Here is an 18,172-nt window from a genome sequence, read left to right as displayed (position 1 = left end):
GCTAAGACACTAATAATACATTTTAGTGGGTTCGGCACTCTTATCACAAACAATAATTTGTTAGTGGATCTACCAAAGTACCCTTTACAGAGTGTGCATAAGACAAAGTGTAGGGAATAGCAAGTACAATTGTCAAAAACGCTATATTAATTATTTATGCACATACACACTCAATTTGAAATCAGATAGGGTTGGTGGTGCAACTAATTCTGGTGAGGAAGAAAATAGAGGGGGTGGGAGGCGACAGGGAGAGGTTATAGATTGTGGGTATTCGGGTTTCAATTTAGAAGGCTATTTATATTTAGAGTAAACTTCCGTTTTATTTCCTGTGGTTTGATCACTTTAACGATTTTGCCTCAAACCTTTCAAAATAGCCATTTTACTCCCTGATCTTTGAAGGCCTTCATGATTTTACTCCCCGCCCCTTAACGTCATCCATTTAAGCAGTTAAAGCATATCACGTGCAAAGACATAATTTCCCCTCAGGTGTTTTGCACGTGACATGCTTTAATTGTTTAAATGGATGACGTTAAGGGGCAGGGAGCAAAAACATAAAGGTCTTCAAAGATCAGGGAGTAAAATGGATATTTTGAAAGGTTTAGAGCAAAACCGTTAAAGGGACCAAACCACAGGGAGCAAAACGGAAGTTTACTCTTATATTTATATATTTTTTTTCTTTTTTAAATACACTTAGTCAAATCTTAATGAGTAAAATATCAAAATCGTGTCTAAGGTTTGGGCACTTTTAGGTGTTACATCTGAAATAAGTTTTTTTTTTTTTTTTTTGTAACTGGGCCCTGAGGTTGAATTTTATTGTCATTGACTAAATTTTAACTAGGTTAGTCATTTGAATGGAAATAGAAATAAAGTTCAAACTTAGCGAACCAGTTAAAAAATTCTTATTTTATACGTACACCCAAAAGTATAGAAACCTTAGGGACGATTTTAACATTTTACTCAATATTAATATAACTACTGAGCAGTATTGGTCAATTGGATTGAAATGGCAAATTCAGAAACCTCAATCTCTGCGAGACAAAAGGAAAGTGATAAAAGTGGTAAACATTGCCAAACCATAAAAGACGAAAACCGTAATTTACATTTTTTTTTCATGTGTTTTTTTATGCATATGATATGGGCATTGAATCACGTATAAGACAAAAAAATCATACGAAATGTACGCGAGAATATGAGTATAACAAGCGTCATTTTCAATTTAAAAAGGAAAGGATATTATGTTATTTTCTTCCTTGAACTTATTTCACCCTTGATTTTCAAATGACTATAACTTTTTCATATGATAATATTTTCAAAAAAAATACACCGTATTAACGAGCATTTCATTCTCTTTAATTTGAGCAGACTATTGTTATATTTTTCTTAAATTAAAAAAAAATCATTGTAGAAGCTATAAAGTTACGTGATTTGTGTAACGTTACGTGATTATGTTCCAGTAAATAATTATGTACCATATGTGCAAGCAGTAACAAATGCATAATGTGACCCTACATCTATAATCACGTACCATAGATAACAAGTGTAATGTCACACGTGATTGTGTATCAGTACGTAATTATGTTATTATAATTTTTTTATTGTAATGTTTTTTACTAAAGTTATGCATATTATGTGATATACATGGGCGGTTCTTAGAAGGCCTGTGCCAGGGCCACGGCCCTGACAAGTTTTTCGGCCGTAGTGCTAATTTTCCGCATTTCGATCGAAATTTTTTATATATACTATGTTCGGCCCAGACATTTTTTAGTGCCCGTGTCTTTCGGCCCTGGGACGTTCAACGGGCAAGATCCGCCACTGGTGATATACATTTAATATAATGAGAACTTAATTGTTTTTATGCTATTACGTGATTAGATCTATAATATAAATCGTTACGTGATTATAGATGTAGTGTTATATTGAACATTTGTTACTGCTTTTGCACACATGGTACGCGATTATTACATTGAGCATTTGTTGCTTCTTTTGCACACATGGTACATGATTTAGGCATCCATTGACTATGTCAAACATAATCACGTAACTTTATAGCTTGTAATTTTTTTTAATTAATAAAATTTACCAATATTATAATCAAATTAAAGAGAATGAAATGTTCGTTAATACAGAGTATTTTAACAAAATATTATCGTATGAAAAGATTATAGCCGTTTGAAAATAAAGGGTAATTGAATTCATGAGAGAAAAAAACTATAATATCCTTTAAATTACGTAATTGTCATTACTTTATTTTGAGTTATTGATCATAGGGAATGAATGAATGTGAATGTTGCGTACATTTCATACGCCACAAGCATCTTGTATGAGAACCCTCCTCTGCTTATGTGTTTGATTAAACATTTATTTTTATAGAAAGTACTAAACAACTTATTCACTCATTATTGGTTGCTTAAATTTATTCCTTCTACTCTTCTAGATTGTCCAATAAACACTTTATAACCGTGTATACATTTTTCCTATGTGTTACGCTCTTGTCACTGCGATCTTAGTCATCATACAAGCACCATTGAATCTTCTGATAAGCTTGCAATGTTAAAATAAAAAGAAAAATAAATAAATAATACAAAAAAATATACAAGATAACCATGACAATTCCCTTTTTTAGTTGTATGATGTCATGACATTGTTAATTTCTCGATCCATGAGACCATAAGCATAAGGCAACAATGGCAAGTTGGCAACAACAACATATTGTCAATTTTGCTCTAGAAATAACTCTTGCTACCGACGTGGGGGGTCATTCATGTATTGTAGGCTACTAAATAAATAAATAAATAAATAAATGAGATATGAAATGGGATTAGATCACGTGCTCAGTGCCTCAGTAATGTAACATGGGGGTGACTATGACTTTTAAGTCAAAACTAGAATTACGACCCGCCGCAATGCGGCGGGGATTCTTTAGTTATAACTAAGTCGATTTATGACGCGCACGTCATGTTGAACCTGTCAAACGGGGGAAAATAGACGAAACGTAAAAACGTTAAACCAAAGACGCACGTTGCGATGTGTTAAGTCACAAAATTTAGAACGAAGCATAAAGCGAAAAATTTGCGTAAAACAAAAGCTATAAAGGACCAAAGCTGAAAGTAAAAAAAAGTTGTGAGGATATATTGCAAAAGATAAAAAGTTTTGTGGTAAAAGTAAAAAAACAAATAGTTTTGGGTTAAAAGTAATTTATGAAATACTTTTGGGTGAAAAGTAAAAAAAACAATTTTTTTTAAAAACCCCCAAAAGCCAACGTTTTAACAACCATATGCATAACCATTTTTTGTTTGAAAAACCCCCAAAGCCAAGATTACCACACATAAGTAAAAAAAATCAAAGTGGTTAAATTGCAAAAGATGGAAACTTTTGAATTAGTAGTGAAAAATCAAATTAATCAAAGGAGTTAAATCGTATAAGATAGAAATTTTTGAATTAGAAGGGAAAAATCAAATTAATCAAAAGGGTTAAATTATCAAAGATTAAAACTTTAAACTTAAATTATCAAAGATTAAAAGTCTAGGGTTAAAAAGGAAACAAAGATTAAACTTAAAACTTAAATTGTTAGACTTTAAAACTTTAAGGTTGAAAAGGAAAATTTTCATTTTTTTTTTTTGAAAAACTCCCTAAGCTTACATTACAACACATGTATGCATAGTTAGGTTGGTTCTTTATAAGAATAAAATAAAATTCCAACCTCGTCTGTCTATCAATTTTCCATAATTTATGGTGCTCTTTGACATTAATAAAATAAAATAAAACCTTCTAGATATAAGTTGTTTTATGAGAAATTCATTAATTAAATATATGTAGGCGGTAGGTTTGGTTACACAAATAAGAATATAAGACAAAATTATGTTTCTGTGGTAACAAAATACGTGAACAAAAGTTGGTATATTTTTATTTATATTTTTGTATAATCATTATAAATGTTTTGTGTAATTGTATTGTACGAACTTGATTCATTTTATTGAACATGACTTGGATACTTGAATATAAAGTAGATACTTGAAAGAAAAATGTGGTACTCCAAACGTTTCACTCCAACAAATAAGTATGAATGGAAAGAAAATTACGTGATAAACGTATACCTGAGTGCACCGAGGCCTTTGACTATTTGGCTCGTGACATATTCCCATCACCAAAATCATGCATGGTTGTTGTTCAAATTGCAACACCCCTCAATAATTTGATTTTAGTTTGACTTTTTGGGTTAGGACGTTTGGCATTCACGTATTCAGCCCAAGCGTGTAGTGACCACAATCCCTTTGGATTGGCACATTACTCATTTACGTTTACATCCATTCGCCCATATCATGTGGTGAGCATGATGATGCCTCCGTTGATCCATTACTCTCTCTAACCAGGGCCGGCTCAACCATTTTGATGGCCTAAAGCAAATTAAAAACGTGAGGCCTTTTTTCAAAAAAAAAAAAAAAAAAAAAAAAAAAAAAAAAAAAAAAAAAAACACTATTTGAGAAAAACCCTCTTTTACCTGGGCTTGAGACCGGCAAAATAAACTAAAAGCTTTATTGTTGGCGAAGTTAATTTATTTATTTTTGTATTTTTATATATTTTTTATACGTATAAAAATAAGTTTAGTCTAGCCCAAATATCATATATAATTTTTTTTTTAATTGGAGACCCTATTGATTTGGAGGCCTAAAGCTCAAGCCACAAAATTCTTGGGGTTGGGCCGGCCCGCATGTAACCTCATGTGACACTCCGATGTTGTGATCTAACCTATCAAAATTACTCAACGGCCATGGGCCTCCACCTTGTATTAATGCCCCCATCATCATTGTGCAACAAAAAATTATAACCTGGGAGAGTAACACAAGCAAACCACATAATCCGAAGTGTTTTTCTTTCCTCCTCTTGTACCATTTGTCAAGGAGAGTGTCCTCTACTCATGTGACACTCTTGTCCCGGCATTGACCAACTTTTTATCTCGCTTATAATCATAGTTCATTGATTTTGTCATGCCTCTGGCTTGCGGGGTGACTCTAAAACTCTTTGTAGTCAGGACCACCCCTTGACCATAAGCACAAGTGATCAGGAAATACATGCGTTATGCATCTTTCCGAGTGAGTGCATTAGTGTTTATTATTAGGGAATATAAAAAAGGAACTCTCAGGATAACTCATTATTAATTCAAAACGTTGTATATAACCCTATATCAACTTTTAAAAAAGTAATTACATTTGCTTTATCTTTTTCTATAATAATGAAACTTTAGAGCTTTCAATCAACAAAAGATGTTCATAACTTGATGAATAAAGCGTTCGAATTATAATTATACATTATTCCCATATTCGCTTAATTTTAGTTTGTTTAAAAATATAAATTTTAAAACTAATAACCAGTTTCATCGTTATATTCTTAATTATATTATACCAACAAAATATACTAAGTGTACATTTAAATATTGTGTGTTCTTTACAACAGTAACATCAGTTTAAATGTTTTTATAATTATGAAGAAAGAGAAATATATAATGATCATATATAGATTTTATTTAATAAAAATATTTTTTTAAATTATTAAATATGTTTATATAAAATTATGATTTTTTGTTGCATTAACAAAATATTATTACGTCTATTTCAGGGGATATATGAAATATGTTTATTTCTAAATAATTAATGTCTTGACATAAATTCTAAACTATAAACTCATAATTCATATTATGTGTGTTTTAGGGGATATATGAAATATGTTTATTTCTAAATCATTAAATAACGCCGTCTTAACATAAATTCTAAACTATAAACTCATAATTCATAACTATTAGTACTTAGGGTGGACGGGGCAACTTCGGGTACACCTGTTCTGGTACTAGTCACCGGGCGGGAATACCATCGACGATGTCTCGGGTATGGGCTACGATTGATGAATCGAATATCACTTAAGGTAAACTCGAAGTGATCAAATCTCATTGATCGAATCTAATGACAATGAAGAGTGTTCAAAATGAGTGTCTCTAGTCACCCTTAGGAAAAAAAACATGGATCAAACAAAAAGTTCACAAATTTTATAAAAATAGTTATATTTTATATTATAACTATAATTATTGAAGATAAAGGACACAGTTTGCAATATATTATAAAAGTTTTATGAAAATGACTTTTTCTTTTATAATTTTTTGAATTGATTAATTGTATTATACTGCATAGTTCCTTTATTTGTAGTTGGTGCAACGGACGACGATGAAGAAAGGGAGTCAATTGCTTATTACTCTGCTCTTCCTCCTCTTGTGTTGTCTCATTCCCAGAATTAAATACAAAACCCTTTCATTTTATTATTCATTGCATCTTCTTCTCACAATTGCATAACCATTTACTCCTAATTTCTGACCTCTCAACAGCAATCAAGATTCTTTATTAGGTATTAATTTTGCTCTATGGCATGTGGTTTTTTTTTTCTATGTGGGTTTATTTGATCTGGTGTCAGTTATTGATTTATGATTTTGCTCAGATTGTTTAGTTGATTAATCTTTATGTTTATATGTCTGAAGTTCTAGGATTCTTGTAAAATTAACCAAGGCTATGAAATTTGTTAACTTTTTTTAGGGATTGGGAACTCATAAGTTGTTTTGTAGTTTTTATTGAAATTTGGTATTAAATTTTGAATTTTTTAATCGAAACAAGAATTTGTAATCAGATGATCAATTAAAATTTGCTGTATTGTTAGGTTAGTTTTGGAATGATAAAATGATAATCAGTTGCGAAGCTTGAAATTTTTTAAGAGGGGGGGGGGGGTTGCGGAAAACGTATATACCCAAAAATTTCTATATAACCCGGGGGTCGAAAACATATATACCCAAAAATTTCTATACGAAAACTACATGTATAACACTACTGGCCGAAAAGTTCGGGGGGTCAGGCGCCCCTCCCGGCCCCTTCAAAGCATCGCCCCTGAATTGATAATAGACTTAGGAGTTGAAGATGATTAGTAACATATATTCATGCTTTCTTTGCTATCAAGACGATAACCGCTTAGATATGAAATTTGACCAAATTTGATGTAGCCTGTTGAACATACAAAAGCAGGTAGGTACTTCAAGCTAGTAGCTGTTTGGAGCAGCCTGCTGGATATTTCAACTTTGAAATGGATCAGAGTAAGTCACTTTGACTTTTCCTTGAATCTTGTTTACATTCGTATCTTTATGTCTGTTAGATTATGTGCCATTTATTTGTTTATCTTATAGCACAGCATGTAGCCTTACGGTTTAGCTTAGAGGTGTAAATAAAGGGCTGCAAACGAACCAGACGTTCGGCGAACAGTTCGTGAACTGTTTGGCGGGAAGTTCGTTCGTGTTCGTTTGTTTATGAAACAAACGAACACGAACAAGAATTTCGTTCGTTTAGTTAAATGAACAAACATGAACAGAGGTCGTCTTCGTTTATGTTCGTGAACGTTCGGTAACGTGTTCGTTTGTGTTTGATAGTTCACTAGTGTTTTTAGTTTTTATATTTTTATTTAAATACTTCAAAATTCCGACAAGTTAAATATCTACTAAGTGTCAGTGTATTGTATATTTTGTTCATGAACGATTGTTTGTATTCGTTTGTTTCCATTTGTGTTCATGAACATTAATTCGTGCTCATTTGTGTCTGTCAACGTTCGTTTTTGTTCGTTGCCTAAAATTAACAAACAAACACAAACGAACATGAACAAGTTCATTTCCTTAACAAACGAACACGAACATAAAATCTCGTTCGATAAGTGTTCGTGAACGGTTCGTGAACACATATATTTCTTAACAAACGAACACGAACAAGGTCTTGTTCGTGTTCGTTCGGTTCGTTTGCAGCCCTAGGTGTAATGTAAATACACATGAAAAACAAAACTGTTCAGAAATATACTTTGATTACAACCTCTAAACCAGACAACACTATGCATTGTTATGCACATTAATGACAAATCCCTTTCGATTTCTTAACATTTGTCTGTAGCGTATATGCTTAACGTTTTGTAAGTAACTCCTTTAAGGTTATCCTTATTATTATTATAAAAAACCAAATATTAATTTCTGAATGCTGATAATAAATCTCGTGTTAGTGTCTCGGTAACTCCGTTTATCACGCATTTTTACTCGCTAAACTCCAAAAGATACATCAACTTGAAATCCTACACTAGTAGATTTGAATTCTAGCTTCAATAGTCATACAGAAGATACTGGGAGTTTGAAAAACCAAATGTTTTTTAGATTAAACCTGTAATTTGTACACTGATGAATTATATTGGGACTTTTTGGTTTCATAGACGCTGCTATGGAGGAGGGAAAGGTTTTGAAAAATGGGCTTGAATTGGTGAAATCGGTTGCAGATAAACATCTTGGTCTTTTGAGGCCGTCATCTCGCTTATTTTTAATGTTTAAAGGTAGATATCAGGTGTGATGTAATAAATAGTATTAGAATTAGGCCTGTAAATGAACCGAACGTTCACGAACTGTTCATGAACTTGTTCGGCGGGAAGTTCATTTATGTTTGTTTATTTAATAAATGAACGAACACGAACAAAAAAAAAGTTGTTCGTTTAATTAAATGAACGAACATGAACACACCTTGTGTTCGTTCATTTATGTTCATGAACATTCATTTATGTTCGTTCATTTATGTTCGTGAACGTTCGCTTATTTATGTTTGTTTATGTTCGTTTAATTTTTAGTAAATACATAAATAGTTATATTTATATAGATATTAGATTTTCTAACTAATTATAAATATAACTAATTAGTATATCTATGAACCCTAATTTAGATGTGTTTTCGAATGAACTGTAATATATTAGACTTGTTTGTTCAATCATGTTAATTTTTGTTTGTTTATGTTTATTCAAATATGTTCACTTAATTTTTTTTCTTGTGTTCGTTAATGTTCGTGAACTGTTCGTTTAGGCTTTAAATGAACGAACATAAACGAACATGAACATGCCTGTTTCTTAATGAACGAACACGAACAAAAAAATGTGTTCAATTATATGTTCGTGTTCATGTTCGGTTAAAGATAAATGAACGAACACGAACATGCCTATGTTCGTGTTTGTTCGGTATGTTTACAGGCCTAATTAGAATTATTGAAAGTAATTTACTAGGTCAAATATAAAGCATTAAGGTTTTTTTACAATTTGGGAAAATGAGAAGTTATGGGGAGTGATTAAACTTATGTAGGAAACATGTTAATCGCAGGGTATACATCGAAAAACAATGATCGTGAAAAAGGCAAGTATGCACATATCAACGAAAATGGTTTCCAGCAAGGACTTTATGACAAACCGCTCCCTTGTTTCGGTTGTGGAATCGGATGGTTTTCGTAAGCATACTTCTCTCACAACCCCCCTCCCAAAAAAAAAATAATAAATAAATAAAATTATGTGTTAACATCTGTTTTTTTTCAGTTTCTTAATAGGGTTTGGGTTCCCTTTGATGTGGTACTATGCTACATTCCTCTATTTGGGAAGCTATTATAGGAAAGATCCTAGGGAGCGCGCGGGTCTTGCTGCTTCTGCAATTGCTGTAAGTATTGACCCATTTTCGCATAAACGGGTTGAAATTGCCCACTCTAGATACTAAACATAATGTGCTTGTGGTTGCAGGCAATGGGGTTTTCAGTTATCTTGTTTATTGTAGCGACAATTTTCTACTTTTCTAGCTGATGATGCTGGCGTATGATGATGTTTTTGTCGGTTGCTTGATTGAATCCGAACAGCCGCAGCAGCTTGTAGATACAACATACAAGTATTGAGTAACATGAAAATAGATGAAACTTGTATACCAACTAAAATGTACAATCTTGAGAACCTTTACAATCTTATTACTCAAATTTTTGCATGTATATTGGATTTCTTTCCTTTTTGCTTTGAATGTTATTTACAGATTTTAAGAATTGTTGACGATCTCGGTTTAAAAAAATATGTTATTTTATTTTTTACACATACCATGATCACAACTTTAACAACATTGAATTGAATCACAGTGACCACTAAGAAACCTTACTAAGATACTTGGTAAGCACATCCATAACAGCACTGTACTCCGCCTTCACCTCCACTGGCGGATTCGCAAACTTGCACCCCATCCCTTCAATCGCCTTCGAATGATAATCGATCTTAGCCTGACTAAACTTCAACCCATGCGCGGTACTCACCACCACAGTCCGATCACTTCTCCCAATCACCCCTCTCTCCCGTAGCTTCCGCAACGCCACAAGCGCCACACCCGTGTGCGGACACACAAACATCCCCGTAGCATCCGCAGCCGCCATCTCATCCATCAACTCCTCCTCAGTCGCTTCCTCAACTATTCCATCCGAGTTTTTCAAAGCGTAAACAGCTCGGTCTATTGACACTGGGTCTCCTATTTGAATAGCCGAAGCGAATGTAGTGGTCGCTTTCACGGGCGTAAAATTCTTCCAACCAGATTTGTAATTTAAGTAAAGCGGATTCGCGTTTGCGGCTTGAGCGCAAACGAGGCGTGGAATTCGATCGACTAACCCTAACTCTTCGCACATTTTAAAACCTTTGTAAAAGGCGTAAATGTTACCTAAATTTCCACCTGGAATTATCACCCAATCCGGTACCTCCCAATTGAACTGCTGCAATATCTCGATCGCAGCGGTTTTCTGGCCTTCTAACCGCAAACTGTTTAGTGAATTCGCTAAATAAATAGGTAATTCTGACGTGATTTCTCGAATTAGCTTCATGCATCCGTCGAAATCGGTATCCATGCTTAATACAAAAGCTCCGTTAGCTATTGGTTGAACTAGTTGCGCCATTGAGATCTTGTTTGCGGGTAAAAACACTATTGAAGGGATTCCCGCGGCGGCGCAGTAGGCAGAGAGAGCGGCTGATGTGTCACCAGTGGAAGCGCAACCTACTCCGACCAACGGTTTGTTCATTTTACGGAGACGGTTGACTTGGCTGACTAAAACCGTCATACCTGTTAAGAGTACAACATTAGTTTTTCTTTATATAAAATCGAATTTCTTTAATCCTGCCGTATGTTACCTTGTTTTATAACATCGAGTTTCTTTGTCAATGGGACACTAACCCTATTGGTGAGTATAATATCGGATTAGGATAGAAAACTAAATTTGCTATATTATGCTTTGTTAGACCATACACAATAATAACAAAAAAACAATAAAAACGTGTTTAGTTAGCTATTATATTAGAAAACACTCATTTTTCATAAAGAAAAAAAATCAAATACCCGCCCAATAAAGAAACCTAAAAACATTGACACATTATCACCACATTTTTATTATTAATCGAGTAAATTACGATTTTGGCTCCTGTGGTTATATCACTTTTACCCCAAAAAAGAATCTTTTAACATCTGAGCCCCAACGTCTCTTTTTCCAACCCTTTTGGCCTCTAAAAGTAAATGGATGGGGTTAGTGTTAGGGGTCAAAAGGGTTAAAAAAAAAAAGTTGGGGGCTCAGATGTTATAAGATTACTTTTTGGGCTAAAAGGGTAAAAGTGATATAACCACATGCCAAAATCGTATTTTACTCTTATTACTCACTCATTTTTCTTTCTAAATATATACATTTAATAATGAAAGAGTACAGTGACAATGAACCTGAACCGTTTTTTCTTGCCAAAAATAAGTGTCAAAAACGAGTTGTCCAGTAATAAACCCGATGATTATGACGTTTGTGAGGTTGAAAACAAAAAATAACGTCCTATAGTGGATTCTCTTAGATTTTTATAAATTGGGTGGTTTCACTTGTTAGTAATAAATATATACAAGTTTTGTCCTTTATCTTTATACCACTTTACCACTTTTCAGGTGGTGTCCTTTTTGACGAATGTTGACAGGCGGTGTCCTTTACTAGGTATTTTGTTGCAAGTTTAGTCCTTTACACCCAACCCAGTTAAAAAACCCTACTAATTGTTGGGTGTAAAGGACTAAACTTGCAACAAAATACCTAGGTAAAGGACTAAACTTGCAACAAAATACCTAGTAAAGGACACCGTCTGTCAACAATTAACAGGATTTTTTAACTGGGTTGGGTGTAAAAAACTAAACTTGCAACAAAATACCTAGTAAAGGACACCGCCTGTCAACATTTGTTAAAAAGGACACCGCCTGAAAAGTGGTATAAAGATAAAGGACAAAACTTGTAATTTTTCCTTTATTCTATTTTACATTTACAACTTGTTATAAAATAAATAAATAAAATACCTAAATCCTTGAAGCTGCCGGTGTGGCTTATACCACAGTGTTTCACCCACAAATCGTTCATTCCACTGAGATTCTCTTTTCCATAGCGTTCAGCCCAAAACAGATTCGAGTTACCTTCAAAGCAGCTTATAATATCATCGTTATCAATTTCCGGCAACACCCACTCTTTTTTCGACCATACACCGGAGCCATACGGCCACGTGGCTCGACCGACACGTGAGTCAAACAACGTGCGCCAGTACTTACCATCAAACTGTTTCAAAGCATTCATGTCATGTTGAACATCCAACAGGCCGCCGGAGCTACTCCGGTAGATGATTTCGTCAAGTGAGTAGGATTCGTCGGTGATGGAGTTAAAGGGGACGTATTTGGCGGAGAATGGGAGGAGAGGGACTGGTTGGCGGTTGTTGGTGGTGGTGACGGTGGTGGGTGGTGGTGAGGAGGAGGTGCAGTTGATGGTGGTGGAACGGAGGTGGTGTTTTGGGAAGAAGGTGGTGGTCGGAGAGTAAGTGTAAGCCATGTTTGACGTGTGAAAGAGGAGAGGATGAACAAGTGGGTGGTGTTGTAGAGTCAGATGCTGCTGATAAGACATTAAGTTATCTGAAATAATATACACGTGTGACATAAGCAGCTAAGTAGTTAATGCGGTAAAATATCGGATATCGGTCAAGGACCGATATTTGAGATATCGGTTATCGCGGTTGGATATCGGTGATTTTAATATCATGCTAAATTTATATATATAGCAATTTAACACTAACAATTGTAACAAGTAAGAACTGACTAAGACTTAAAACACTAACATTTAACAATAACAACTAACAATTAAGACTTAAAACACTAACATTTAACAATAACAACTAACAATTAAGACTTAAAACACTAATAGCAGCAATAAGAAGAAAAATGAACGGTAGAAAAAAGAAGAATGGTACTGATATCGGGAAAATCAGTGATTTTTCGATCAAATATCGGTCCTATATAGGTCAAATATCGGACAATATCGCTGATATTATCAGTACCGATATTCTGACCAATATTTTGTACCGCTATCTCGGCAGGGGACCGATAACCGATATATCACTGATATATCGGTTGATATATCGGGATATTAACTACATAGATAAGCAGTTAAGATGCATTTCTTTGAATTTATTCTGGCTGGCTCATATATTCTGACTATGCTAGATTAGATATATTCTCATTATATTTATGTTCCTTAATTACAATATGCAGTGCACCCTCTACATCACTTGGGCTCACTATGACATTTTTATGTGCCTCGTTATTAAATATCTATTAGAACATATGCTTTAGTGAAAAGATAGTAGTCCAGCCAGTACCATAGAATTCATTAAATAAGCTAGACAACAAGATGCACCTATGGTTGGTTTAATTCAGAACGATACCTATTGTATTTATATGATTCGTTTGATTATGAAGTTTACTATTTGGAGGGAGTGGAGCGTGGATGTTAGTCGATCTCAAATTCACACAATCAGTGCACATACGTTTAATTTGTTGGTGATTTTAGTGTCAACAGTATCATGGAGTCTCACTGGTTCTTAGGCGAGAATCCCCTTGACTACGGGGTTCCAAGGTGGTTGCGCCATTGGTGAGGTTCCGGATTGAGCATTGATGGGTCCCAAGGGAGACGCTTCTGGCAGGTCCTAGGGGTAGAACGTGGAAGATGGTGGTCAGCTATGGGAATTTGAACCATTTAGAGTAGTATAAATTTGTAGGATTTCATTGCACGATGCCTAGCTGATGTAGCGTGTGAATGATAATGAAGAATTGATCACGTTGAATCTGTGAATACCCGTGATAATCTTACTCAAACCCCCAAATCCAACCCAAAAGGCAGAGAATTTGAAATGGTCAAATGATTATTGCATAAACTGATGAATGACCATACGAATTACATGTGGAGAACATAAATAAGAACCGAAGTTCGAAACGGGCCATAAAAAGGCCATGGGCCAAACACAAACCCAAAAACAAAATGCATAAAACATGGAAAAAACATAAAAACCCGCAACTCCCACTAGAATACGTTTTTTGGACCGAAACTTGGACAAGCTCCTTTCGGGCCTTGCCACGACGTGCTCCTCGTTTCAAGCTTCAATTTGACTGGTCGAACGCCTAAAACGGAGATCCGTAGCAAAAGTTACGGTCATTTTCGTAAATCACCTTTGGTAGCTCGATCATGGGCCTCTAGAAATGTCATGGCATGATCTTCCACACTTGGGCCTGCATCTCTAGCTGTTCCTGAATGGTTTAACCTAGAGATGGGCAAATCGGGTTTTTTGTATACCCGGAACCGGTTCCTAACCGTACCCAGTTCTTGACTGAGTTTGAATGGAACAGATTCTACTAGGACCCGGTTCCGGTTAGTACCCAGTTTCAAACCAAAATTACCGGAACTGTTCGTAACCGGTTCAGGTATATTGTAACCGGTTCCTCGGAGGAACCGGTTCCTCCGGGTATCTTCCAGAAAAAGCTGCAATAAAGCTGCCGGAATCGATTCCTAACGGCTTTATATCCGTTGGAATCGATTAATTGCCATTAAAACTTTAAAATCGGTTTCAAGTGTTTATAAGCATATCACCTTCAACCAAAACTTAGTCCCACTCAAATCGGTTTCAACCTTCAAGTTACACCTCAAATCAGATGGCATGCAACAATGAAGTGGTCATGGTTTTGGAAACCAAAAAAAAACCCCAAGTTTGGAAGCACTTTGATCTGTGCCTGATGTCCGATAGCCATGGAATGGCACGTTGCAAAGGTTGTGGGAAGTTCATGAAGGCTACGGCGAACTCGATGCTTAAAAAACACACCGACCGTCATTGTCTGGTGACAAATGCTACGGCGAAGAAAAGTGAAGGTGGTGAATCATCCGGAACCGGTTCTTCGAAGGTTTAGTGTGTTTATGTGATGTTGGTTTGAGTGTGTTTTATGTTAATCTTATGTTTAGTTATGATGTTTTCCTATGATATTTGGTTTTATGTTAATGTTATGTTTTAATGGTAGGTAATGTTTGGTTTTAACTTTTAATGTAATCGGTTTTATGTTAATGCTGCCGGTTCTTTGTGTTTACGGAGGAACCGGGTACGACCCTATTTTTTTTATAAAATGTGGAACCGGGTAAGAACCTACAGGTTTTTTGAACCCGGAATCGGTTCTTCTATACAGTGGGTAGGAACTAGAACCGGTTCCTGGTCGGGTCTACCGGGTCGGGTTTGGAACCGGTTATTATGCCCATCTCTAGTTTAACCAAATAAAGATCTGCCACTAAAATGATTGCGCATTAGACATGATACCAGCATATGATCCGTGTTTTCCACCCTCTTGCCACATCTGCAACATAGTTGATTCGGTATGTGCACTCCTCGCCTTATTAAGGCTGCCTTCGATGGTAATCGATTAATACATGCCCTCCATACAAAGTAGTTTATCTTCGGTAGTATCCAACTGTTCCAGAATTCTTACTCCAGATCACTATTCGTTTTGCTGGCCAAACGCCATAATCAGCTTCGCGAAATAAAATCTTTGGTTTTTTTGTAAACAATTTCTGAGTCATCTTGTACAAAAATATGGGATTAACAGAGGCTATATTGTTCCATCTACATGTATTTATCGCTGATTTTTGGTTTTTATAAGAACGAACATAACACGTGACTGAACATTATAATGCCATTCTGCACTTCAATCAACTGAACGAACCATTATGCTAGAGCATGAAAACAGAACTAATGATGAAAATAACTCGGAGATTGGGAGTATTTTTCCAGAATCACATACACGGTGAACCTAGCGTTCAAATTCCCAAGGAGATAAAATGCAGCTTAGATACAAAATAACAAGGGGAGGCAAGAGTTCAGTTTCATACTTTGCGGACAAGAACAATGATCGAAACAGAACAAATGAAAACTGAAATTATGAATAAAAAATTTCTAGTACATCAACCTTAATGACAACATAGACATGATCGCAAATATGGCGATAGCCTATCTGATAATGCCTAAATACCAAATTCAAGTTTAAAAAATCAAAAGCTGATTATAATGACCTTGCAGATTACCTATCAAAACTAAACTAAACTGTAACTCCTATCCGTACCCAAAATTCTACACTTTTAGTCCTAATCTATTTAAAAATAATCCTTAACTAATCTTTCTTTATGTTTGAATTATCAATGACAGAGAAACCATCTATTAATTGTGCTCTACATCCGCACATCTACGATCTTTCTATTAATTGTGCTCAATACAAAATCAAGTATTAGTAAAGAATCGTGATGCATTTTACAGTTCCAACTCAATTGATTTAAAACAGCCCAAATTTCTCAACTCAATTCAATCAAAAAGTCAAAAACCAGACCTTACTAGTTCAAAGCAGAGGTGATCAGAAGGTGGAGGCGGAGGACGGCCGGCGTCGGCGGTCGGAAGGTGGAGGCGCCGCAGGCAGCCGCTGCTGATTCTGACTCTGATGTTGCTGAAGGTGGAGGCAGGAGGAGGCCTTTGTTCTGTTTTTGTGTGATGGGTCTGTATTGTTGTAACCCTAAATGGGTTTTAAATTCGAGAAAGATATAGAAAGAGGAATTAAAAAAAAACGGCACAAAAGGTAATTTAGGAAAAGGCTTTGGGGTGGTACCTTTGGTGAAGTCTATAAAAGGTAATTTTATAAGTTTATTTTTATTTGTAATTTTGTGATGGTATCATTGCATTTTGTTCATCTTTTAGGTATAATTAAGTAGTCCTCTTGCTGTTATTGAGTTGTGATAGTAAGTATCATGGTCCTTGTGGTGTTAATCTTGTTAAACATACATTTAGCTACTTTGTATCTTATTTTTATAACTTTTTTATATCTTTTATGCATCAATATGAGAAATGATGAACCTAGCTTTCTAATTTTATTATTTGAAAAAAACAGAAAATTACATAGTGTACTTTTTATTAGACATGTTTAATCATGTACACTTTTTAGGAGATTTAGACTTTGTAGCCGAAGATCTGACCATTTCCGAAGGAACTGGAGTTTCATCTCTTTTTCATTTCCACTCAAGAGTTCTTATGTGTTTCCACGCTCCTTTGAGACCCCAAAAAATGGACAAATTCCTTTTCTTAGGAACACATACAGGATTAATCATTACAAAAAGGATAATGGTAACCCCGGCATTAACTACCATTAACTACTTCATTTATGAAATTCAGAGTAACAAAGATCATTAACAAATTAACCTTTTGAAACTTGCAAAACACTAACAATTGTAGCAAGTAGGAACTAATTAAGACTTAGTTTTTCAAAAAAAAAAAAAAAAAAAAAAACTTAGAACACTAATAATTAAGACTCAAAACACTAATAGGATAGGAGCAATATGAAGGAATTGTAGAACTAAGAAGAAAAATACTGATATCAGGATCGGTAATATATCAGTCAAATATCACCAATAAATGGGTACCGATATCTCACTAAGGGACCGATAACCGATAATATATCACTGACATATCAGAATATTAATTAGATAGATTTCATTAAACATGATGTCTACGCAAACCACCCTAGCCGGTATTTCTTTTTCGAGTCACGCACGAGTTCAACCAAATTTCCAGCTCAGAAACCCATTTTTTTGCACCCCCCCCCTGCGCGCGCGGGTAGGACTTGTGGTAAAACATGTCATAAAGCTATAATGAAGTAGTAAATGCTTTACCTTATAAACACCCACTCACTTTGTTCCCACACCTATGTGAGACAAAGTTTTTACCACCTTTTGAGACTTTCATTCCCACACCTAGACTTTCTACCACCTCTTGCATATATATAAATATATATATATTTATGCATGATATTAGACTTTTAGTATATATATAGGCTCTAGATATGAATATAAATATAAATATATATATATATATATATATTTATGCATGATATTAGAAATTACCAATATCTCACCGATATCTCACCGCGATAAACGAT

At 34.9% G+C, this 18,172-nt stretch overlaps 2 protein-coding genes across 6 annotated transcripts; one reads left to right on the top strand and one right to left on the bottom strand.

Annotated features, from left to right (window-relative positions):
• Window positions 1–6,195: 6,195 nt before the first annotated feature.
• Window positions 6,196–9,893, top strand: LOC110893714. Of its 4 annotated transcripts, none has more exons than XM_022140824.2 (6): window positions 6,197–6,390; window positions 7,056–7,123; window positions 8,272–8,388; window positions 9,197–9,320; window positions 9,406–9,523; window positions 9,604–9,893. In XM_022140824.2, the coding sequence occupies exons 2-6, from the start codon at window positions 7,114–7,116 to the stop codon at window positions 9,661–9,663; spliced, it is 429 nt and encodes a 142-aa protein (XP_021996516.1). In that variant the 5' UTR covers window positions 6,197–6,390; window positions 7,056–7,113; the 3' UTR covers window positions 9,664–9,893. The 4 variants fall into 4 exon arrangements, with proteins under 4 accessions (XP_021996517.1, XP_021996516.1, XP_021996515.1 ...); XM_022140823.2 differs by having other exon boundaries at window positions 7,053–7,123; XM_022140822.2 differs by having other exon boundaries at window positions 7,034–7,123.
• Window positions 9,877–16,753, bottom strand: LOC110893712 (threonine synthase 1, chloroplastic). 2 transcript variants are annotated; one of them, XM_022140820.2, is made up of 3 exons: window positions 16,577–16,753; window positions 12,197–12,796; window positions 9,877–10,945 (listed from the first exon to the last, which is right to left on the bottom strand). In XM_022140820.2, the coding sequence occupies exons 2-3, from the start codon at window positions 12,786–12,788 to the stop codon at window positions 9,990–9,992; spliced, it is 1,548 nt and encodes a 515-aa protein (XP_021996512.1). In that variant the 5' UTR covers window positions 12,789–12,796; window positions 16,577–16,753; the 3' UTR covers window positions 9,877–9,989. The 2 variants fall into 2 exon arrangements, with proteins under 2 accessions (XP_021996512.1, XP_021996513.1); XM_022140821.2 differs by having other exon boundaries at window positions 16,582–16,753.
• Window positions 16,754–18,172: the final 1,419 nt, after the last annotated feature.

This window comes from Helianthus annuus, chromosome 12, assembly GCF_002127325.2.
Source record: "Helianthus annuus cultivar XRQ/B chromosome 12, HanXRQr2.0-SUNRISE, whole genome shotgun sequence".
NCBI lineage: Eukaryota > Viridiplantae > Streptophyta > Magnoliopsida > Asterales > Asteraceae > Helianthus > Helianthus annuus.
The sequence above is the reverse complement of the archived record's forward strand: the minus strand, read 5'-3'. Positions and strand labels throughout refer to the sequence as shown.